Source organism: Salvia miltiorrhiza, chromosome 5 (genome assembly GCF_028751815.1).
Source record: "Salvia miltiorrhiza cultivar Shanhuang (shh) chromosome 5, IMPLAD_Smil_shh, whole genome shotgun sequence".
In the NCBI taxonomy this organism is placed as follows: Eukaryota; Viridiplantae; Streptophyta; class Magnoliopsida; order Lamiales; family Lamiaceae; genus Salvia; species Salvia miltiorrhiza.
Window position 1 is genome coordinate 45,532,636 of NC_080391.1, and position 9,362 is coordinate 45,541,997.

A 9,362-nucleotide genomic window follows, 5' to 3' on the forward strand; every position below is an offset into this window, starting at 1 on the left:
ACAGTCAAAGACTGCATGATGAAGTCACCCATGATGAGCAACTTTCCATCAAAAGGTCTTGTTGAAAACATTGGAGGAAAGGTTGCAGCTAACAAAGGAAAGAATATCATGATCATTTCAAAGGACGATACTTCTGAAGTCACAACATTAGAAGAATCAAGAGATCATGATATGGATGGAGATCGCAAACGTAAACTAATGGCAAGATCAAATGTTCCACCTCCACGGAGCTACAGACGAGCAAAGGAGGCCCCCAACCAGATCACCCTACTGAGAAGACTGGAAAGCAGATTTCAGTCAAAGATCGGGGAAGGAACATCAGGAATCAAGAAGAATCTTCCTCACCAGTCCAGGGGGAAGAACGGCCTCATCAGTCAGAAACTGAAATTAGTTCAGTTTCAGAAAGCGAACTGAGAGTTTTAGCGCGGGTTGTGCTAAGCAAGAGAAATCCGACACGAGTGAAGTGTGGGTACTGAAGAAGTGGTTTCTTCAGTGGTACGGTTGTGTGCACCCGGCAAGCACACGGTTTGGTTTGCAGTGCACCTGTTAAGCACTTACGGAGTGGATTGTTGGTCTGATCAACCGACCGTGGATGTAGGAAAGGGTTTTTTCGAACCACGTAAAAGTCTATGTGTTGTTTACAGCTTTCAGTTTTACTTTCCTAGTTGTGTTGCTTCAATTGATAAACTGAATACTAAATAACTGCAAAGAGAAACCTAAGACCAACAACGTGCTCAACCAAGGCTATTGCGAAACTAAGTTTAATTTTCGCTGCGTATGATATCAGTCTGATTGATCTATCTTTTGATAGTCAAGAAGAGTGTTATCATCTCTGTTTTAGCAAACTCGACTGAAACCCTTACGTGCATCAGTTAAGTTCCAGTAACTTAACTGATAACTCCTTACTGAAGAGCTTTCAGTATCAGTCGTCAACCCTGTTTTGGTCAAAACTGTTTTCAGTTAACAGGCGTCACGGTTTGCGTGTAAAGTTTCGTTTTGATCTCTATCTTGAGATCCCTCAGTTTGAGGAAAATTGAAAAATAGCCCATAGGTGTATTCCCCCCCCCCCCTCATACACCTATTCGAGACCCTCGGGACCTAACAGGTGTGTCTTAGGGGGTGTCTTAGATGGTGGTCCCCACCTAAGACACACCCCTCTCTAGTGCATCGTGTCTTAAAGGGTGTCTTAGATCTCCATTTCCACAAAATTCATATTTCTACACTTTTATTTTTAAATTCCCAATTTCATTGAAAATGGAGCAAATCCCATCATTGGAAGTTTCGAACCGCCTTGTTTCTCGAGGTATTCATCGAATTCACGATCCATTTAAAAATGTAGAAGAGAGAATTGTAGTTGAGAAAAATTTTAAAGAGAGAATTGTAGTTGAGAAAGTGGTGAATTTGATATTGTGGAAGAGTGGTATTTATAGAAGGGTAAAAGTAAAAAAAAAAAAAAAAAAAAAAAAAACAAAATAGCCGTTTCATGCAACGGTCGATTTTAAAAAAAAAATTCAAACGGTCATTTAAAAAAAAAGAAACGATTTTCGATTTTTTTTATTTAATTGGGCGCGTCCGAAGGACGCGCCATACACCACCGCCACTCGCCCCGGATCGCAGCTTCGACACGGCCTCGCATCAGGCCGCATCTCCAGTGCACCGCTCCACTCCTCGACGCGGGTCGATCCAGCGCTCGACACGAGCGCTGGAGGTGCTCTAAAAAAAATAAGTTGGTCTCTATTTTGTATCAAAAAAATCGTACGGAAACCAAAATGTGGGATGAATTAGGGGAAATTGTCTGCTCTGAGGTTAATTATGACACACAGAAACACTTCATTAATTAAGAGTGTAAAAAGAAAAGGAATCAAAGCCCAAGAAAAGGTCATTTACTTTCAATAAATCTATGCAATCATATTGTGGGCACCCACAAACTAGTATATTAAGAAAAATCTTGATTTATTTAATTTATTTTTTTAAATAAAAATAGGATTTAATTATTTTATTATATTCTCTACATTGTACTATTTAGAAAAAAATGCATTTTAAATTTTAATTTATTTTTTAATAAAAATAAAAAAGTTATCAAAAAATTGCACAAAAATAACTACAATGTAGAGAATATAATAAAATAATTAACTTATTTTAAAAAATAAGTTAAATAAATTAAATTATTTTCTATTTAAGTAAATTGTGAGTGGCCACAATGTGACTGTTTAGCATCACTCATTTACATTTTCACCCTAATTAATAAAGGATAAATAATTTTTGGACACCTAGGTGTCTAGACACTTACCATTAAAACCGGTTTTTAGCTAAAAAAATCAATTGGCCGGTTTTTTCATAATTAGTGGATTGACTAAAATATCATTTCCTTAAAATACTCAACTAATTTGAATCTAATCCTATTTATTTTGTATTTCCATTTTCCCACCCTATTTTTCCGTTTTTTCGAAAATATTTTTTTTTTCTGGAAATTTTATGTTTTTTTTTCGAATTGTTTTTGATTTATTTGTTATTTTGTTTCCAAAATTTTATTATTTTTATATTTTTCCACTAATTTATGAATTGTTGTAAAAAAAATCCTAGATTTGTTTGCATATATATTTTTTTGTTCCGAAAATAAATTTTTTTCGAAAATATTTTTTTTTCGTAAATAATACTCTTATTTGTGAAGTAATTCTTTTTGGAATTAATTTTTTATACGAATTTATGTTATTTTTTTTTCGGAGATTTTTTTTTGTTTCGAAAAATTTGTTATTATTATTTGTTTCCACTAATTTGGATATTCTTATAAAATAATCCTAGATTTGTTTCCACTAATTTAGAGATTCTAATTCTCCTAAAAGTAATACTAGATTTGTTTCCACTAATTTAGAGATTTTATTTTTCTAAAAATAATCCAAGATTTGTTCCATTAATTTAGAAATTCTAATTCTCCTAAAAGTAATCCTAAATTTGTTTCCACTAATTTAGAGATTTTAATTCTTCTAAAAAACAATCCTAGATTTGTTTCAACATATATTTTATTTTTTTATAATAATTATTTTTTTCGAATTTTTTGTAATAAAAAACAATTAGAAGATGTTTTTTCATTATTAAATCGAAATAAGGAAAAAGTAAGTTTATTATTCGATAATTATTTATTTTTTTTCGAATTTTATGTTAAAAAAAATTAGAAGATGGTTTTAAAAAAAATGAAATAAGGAGAAAATGGTCCTTAAGGGATTTGAACTTGAGACCTCAATAAAATGTGATTGAAACTTTGCCACCTTGTCAGGTAGTAGCAACCATATAAATTTTTGGTTATAATTCAAAATAAAATGTTCATGCAATTGGACATCGATCAAAAACTTTAAATAACATATTACATTATTTCAATTCTTATAATAAAGTATTAATTAATTGAAGTAAATTAGTGAATTTGAGAAAAAAAATAAAATAATATATATGAATCATATGATTGGATTTCGCTCACAAAACTATTTAACATATACTTGAACGAAATACAATGTATTATTGTAAAGTATTAAACGTGATATGCCAATAAGACAATGAACTGCTATAGTGTATGTAACGAAGTCGATATAATTATTCGTTATAAAATAAAGATTTATTAATTAATTGAAGTAAATTAGTGAATATAATATAAAAAAAATAAAATAAAGCGAAATGATTCATACGATTGGATTTCGCTCGTGAAACTATTTAACATATACTTGAATGAAAAACAATGTATTATAATAAAGTCTTAAACGCGATATGTCAATAACACAATGAACTGCTATAATGTATGTGACGAAGTCGATATAATTATTCGTTATAAAATAAAGATTTATTAATTAATTGAAGTAAATTAGTGAATATAATATAAAAATAAAATAAAGGGTTAAGTACCAAATACCCCCTATCGATGGCGTCCCTATCGCGTACAGGACCTTATAGTCAGGGTAAGCGTTGTTTACTACCTCAACGTGACAAAATCGAACCAATTTCCCCCCTGCGTTTTAACGGTGCTTAACACCATTAGAATAAATATTTTTTATTATTATTTTTAATTAAGGTTGGCCCCAACTTTCTCCCCCTAAGTCAGAACTCACTCTCGAGTTCTAACGAGTAGGACTCAACTCGAACCAACTCAGTCACGTCTCACCCTCCAATTCCCCGGAAGAAGAGGAGGAAGACGCCGTCGGCGAGCTCATCATCGGAAGCCTCCGCCTCCTCTAACTCGTCCCAACCCCTCTTCTTCTCCTTCAAATCCTCCATCGATTGAAACAAAAAAGAATCCCCAAAACTGTGACATCGCTGCTCTCTCTCTACAACTCATCGAAGCCATGGCCGTTGCTCCTCCTTCAACTTCTGTGACATCGTCGCCTTCTCCTTCAACTTCTGGCAATGTCGCCGCTGGCCCAACACCATAGCCGACATCTATTCACTTTTTCAATTTTTCCCAAATGTTTGTAATCCCTCTCTCTCTCTCTATCCTTTTCTCCCCGGTAGATCTATGCTATGGGTTGAGGCTCTAGCAATCGATCTGCACACAGGAGCCGAGCGGTAGGCGGCGACGCCATTGACGCCGACGGTGCCCCAAATTTTGGAGGAGATTTCGAAGGTGGCCTGGAATTTTGGGGGGAAGAGGGGTTTTTTCATTTTTATTCAATAGATCTGCTTTTTCACTAAAGATTTGAGATTTTTTTTTTATTGTTGTTTGTTGATGGTGATGGAGGAATTTGGTGAGATTCCGGCGATGAAATGGTGATGGAATCTGGTTGCCTGGAATGGTGATGGAAGAAGACTGGCGATGGTGAGATTTTGGCTCGGTGGCTCAGCGGCCTCTTTCGCTGTCGCCGGAAAACACAAGATAGGGGGCCACCTTAATTAAAAATAAAAAGAAATTAAAAAACTAACGGTGTTAAGCACCGTTAAAACGCGGGGGGAAATTGGTTCGATTTTGCCACGTTGAGGTAGTAAACAACGCTTACCCTGACTATAGGGTCTTGTACGCGATAGGGACGCCATCGATAGGGGGGTATTTGGTACTTAACCCTAAAATAAAATCAAGTGAAATGATTCATACGATTGGATTTCGCTCGCAAAACTATTTAACATATACTTGAACGAAAAACAATGTATTATAGTAAAGTCTTAAAAGCGATATGGCAATAAGACAATGTTGTAGTATGTAACGAAGCCGATATAGTTATCCGTTATAAAATAAAGAATTATTAATTAATTGAAGTAAATTAGTGAATATAATATAAAAAAATAAGATAAAGTGAAATGATTCATACGAGTGGATTTTGCTCGCGAGACTATTTAACATATACTTGAATGAAAAACAATGTATTATAACAAAGTATTAAACGTGGTATGCCAATAAGACAATGAACTGCTATAGTGTATGTGACGAAGTCGATATAATTATTCGTTATAAAATAAAGATTTATTAGTTAATTGAAGCAAATTAGTGAATGTAATATAAAAATAAATAAAATAAAGTAAAATGATTCATACGACTGGATTTTCGAGACTATTTAACATTTACAACCAATGAAAAACACTGTAGTGTAATAAAGTATTAACAAAAATGGAAGGATTCGATCATAGGAGTAGATAGAAAAATTAAAATTCTTGGAATAGGCTAAACTTTTTAATTCGAAATTTCGATAAGTCAGTTCAGTTGTCTCGTGACTTGATTTGGTGATAGAAGGGTTTTGCAAGATGATTCGTATAAAATATAAAAATCTTTTGAAGAAAAAAATAAAATAAAATGAGCCCACCTCCCCTGGCTCCAACTACGGAAAAGAATATTGCATGAAGTCAAAACACAACCTGCATTTGCGAACTTGCTATGTATGCACTAATGATGAAGAATTTCAGCCTCTGCAAAGCTGCCACTTTCGAAATCATCAATAGCTCAGGATTTCCAAATACATTGAAATGGGGAGAGATTGACCATAATAATCTAATAATTATTCATTATCTTGCAGCTTCTGTTCAATGTAACTGACCACACACAAAGAAAGAAGACGAGTTGGAACCAACTAACAAAAAGGCCCAAAGAGTGATTTATCTCTCTTTGTTATCGGCACACAACTTCATTTACGTAGCTATATAATAAAACTATTAAGATTACTCAGAGGAGTTTGTCAAGTGTCGAGTCCATGACCTCTGATACGGTTTCAAGAAACACAGCTTCGCTCATTCCTGGAAGCACCGTATCCTTGGCCTCCTGCACAATCTTCTCTATCACAGATTTCTTGTTCAAGTTCTCTCTGCACATGATGCTTCCTATTGCGAAAGCCGTAAGGCCTCTCTCCGCCCCTTTTTTCAGAAGCATGGTGGAGACACGGAGCGTGCGAGCAACCTCAGGGGAAAGATCCAATCCATAGAATTGGAGGACTGCTATATCTTTCTCGGCATCAAGTGATTTTATGTAGTCCAACGTCTTCCGAGAGAATGGCTGCCTGGCTTGTGGCCAGTATAGCCATTCGAATGTGCAGTCCTCAAACTACAGCCAAGATCAAAATGTGAGTCTATTTACAAAATTTGAGTGTTTTAAAAGGAAAGAGAGTAATACGTTTTCAGGCAAGCAGTAGCCATGATCAATCGGAGTGAGGGTAATTCTTCCGTTTCCTGGATCTTTGTGAAGCAAGATGTTTCCAGCATGCCTGTCTGCATTGGCTACTCTTATGTCAAGGACACAGATCTTGTGGACTTCATCAACAGGAAAATCCCGAGGGCCCATGTCTTCACAGCTTCCATGATTCTTCCTAAACATCTGCAGTGATCCGGTCTTAACTTGCTCACTAGAGCAATAAAATCCATTCGGATGGTTAAACCCTTTGTGCAAGCAGTGCACCATCATCGTAGGGGGCACTCCAGCAAAACCAACTTCTGCACGAAACAACGACTGAGGACTACCCTCACATGGATGGTCCAGTATATATGCTGCCACTTCCCTCCACGCGCCCTCCCCAACTCGGGTGCCCCTCTTCAACCCTATTCCGTCTAGTGAAGGGGGCAGGCCTTGAGGGTTATTTAAAGCCAGAGGCTCCTCGTCTATGGGCTTAAAGATGGCGACATACTTGTCTCCTGTAGCATCTTGCATGAAGTAAGTCCCACCCGTGCCCTCGGATGACCTAACCGGCTGTCTGCCTAGTGCTAACCCGTCCGAAACAGACTGCGCCATCTTCCACAAGAAGTGAGGAAACTCGACACTTGGACTCACTATAACTGGTTTCAAGAAAAAATCTTGGCCTAGCAGTGTCCTTGATAAAATCGACCTACCTTTACTCTTCTCCTCACAGATCCCTTCCATCCTGTTGTTCGAATCTGGAGAGGTAATGGAGAGCTCGACATCTCTCTCAACGGTCTTGCTCCAAACCTCAGCATACTTGTGCACCACCAAGTGAAGGACAGCATCACTACTGTTACTCAGATCACCGATTAGCCTGTCATCATCTTGAAGCTTCACTCCGTGACAGAATATCTCCGGATGTACATCATGAAACCCTTTCCCCTTCTTAGCAATCCTACGCTTTAGATACCCTACGTTTCTGTGCTTATCAACTTGGAACTCGAATTCTTCCCCACATGCCGTCCTAACATTGATCATCAGAATATCCGAGACCCTCAGTGCCAAATGTAAGGCATTCCCATCTCCGATGCCATAATCTTTGACAAGAGAATTAGTCCTTGAGAGTTCCCTGCCTCCAAAAACTAGCTTCTGACTCTTCACTACAAAACCTTTACATTCCTGTATCCTAAGCTTCACTGATGCAATGGAATCTGACTCCATCATACGCATGGGGGTCGAGGAACCCCCAACGGTGATGTAGATCTTGATAGATTCACTAGAGCAAAGATCAAGCCGGTCCTTAAAACAACCGGCATATTGTGTTGTCCCGTCCAAGATTGGACTCATAGCAATGTCAACAGCAGACATTTTGATTATGTATATGTATTTACTCACCAATCTTGATAATCTATAGCCTTAATCTTCGGGTTGCCTAGATCAACAACATTCCATCAATACTTCATCTCAAAATGTTCAACATTTATATATACAAAACACACCACCACTTGATCAAAACTCAAAACAATCAAATAAGTCTCTTGCAAAGTTTTGATAAAATATAACATGAAAGTATTGAAACAAAGAGTTCATCGAGTTCATCAAATGCCAATAACTCAGGTGCCATAGTCCAATAAACACATTAACATACATGCATAACAAAGTACTAAATAATAACATGATATTAGTAAAATATAAATTTGCACTCCATTCCCTCTTCCAAGTATTGATAAAAATAGAACATAAAAATATTGAAATGGAGAGTTCTTCAAATTGATCAAAATGCCAATAACTCAAGTTAAATATATGCATAACAAAGTACAAATAAGCTGTTAGAAAGAAAACATATCATAACTTGAAAAATTTGTTCAAATTACCTCCGAGGGAGAGACTTGAAAGCTCGAAAACAAGATGAAATCTCGCAGCAGCTTTCCCAATATGTAAATGGATTTTCATAAAATCTGCTCGGATTCAAGATCCCCCCGACCCCCCCAAAAGAAAATTTAGGCTACAAAATTTTGTATTTTATTTAACAAAAAGGGGAAGAATCGGAATTCAAATGGGTGCCGAAACTGATCTTATATCAGCAAACATGATAACAAACGACAGTACTGGCATAAAATTGCCGAGGAATAAAACTATCGTTTCAATTCCTCGGCATTTTTCGGAGGTAGTGGAAAACTGATAATTTATTCCTCGACAATTTTTGCCTCATTCCGGCATGCAGGATATTCAAAGGAACTTATGAGACAATAATAATACAACTTTATGGGATTGATGGAGGAGCGGTTTTGAAGGTTCAGCTAAAACTGTGGAAGAATGGATGGATGGGAAAGAGAGCGGAATTATAGCCGTTGCCTTAGCTTCATGCTTCTTTCATACGATTTTAATTTCTTTGCATGTTTAACGGTCTTCTTATAAGCTACAAACTTTATAGTTAAATCACCACCGACTATCAGTATCTAGCCAAGAATCTATATACTATTATATAAAAATATAGATAAATTTATCTCTCATCTTGTTTCTTCTTTATATTTCTATTTTAAGTCTTTTTTAAATATCATCACATTTGATTTATGAAAAAATTATTTAATATACATCTTAATTTAAATATCACTATAAGATCTTTAATTAAATATAAAAATCATAACAAATATTTTTAAAATGAATAAATTATGAATATTTAATGATTCAAATTAATAAGAAAAAAATGTATCTTTTTAATTTTCTAATACGTATTTTATAAATTTACATAGATACGAGAAATTAATCGGTATTATTATATAGGTTT

General features: G+C 35.6%; 1 protein-coding gene across 1 annotated transcript; it reads right to left on the bottom strand.

Annotated features, from left to right (window-relative positions):
• Nucleotides 1–5,878: 5,878 nt before the first annotated feature.
• LOC131024520 (phosphatidylinositol 4-kinase gamma 4-like) lies at nucleotides 5,879–9,009 on the bottom strand. The gene is made up of 3 exons (XM_057954026.1): nucleotides 8,449–9,009; nucleotides 6,575–8,006; nucleotides 5,879–6,505 (listed from the first exon to the last, which is right to left on the bottom strand). Exons 2-3 carry the CDS (start codon nucleotides 7,940–7,942, stop codon nucleotides 6,131–6,133), a joined length of 1,743 nt encoding a protein of 580 aa, XP_057810009.1. The 5' UTR covers nucleotides 7,943–8,006; nucleotides 8,449–9,009; the 3' UTR covers nucleotides 5,879–6,130.
• Between the last annotated feature and the right edge of the window lie 353 nt (nucleotides 9,010–9,362).

Coding starts and splice junctions, on each gene's coding strand:
- LOC131024520 (XM_057954026.1), bottom strand. CDS start 7,942: ATGTCTGCTGTTGACATTGCTATGAGTCCAATCTTGGACGGGACAACA. Junction 6,506..6,574: donor GCTACTGCTTGCCTGAAAAC/GTATTACTCTCT, acceptor TCTTGGCTGTAG/TTTGAGGACTGCACATTCGA.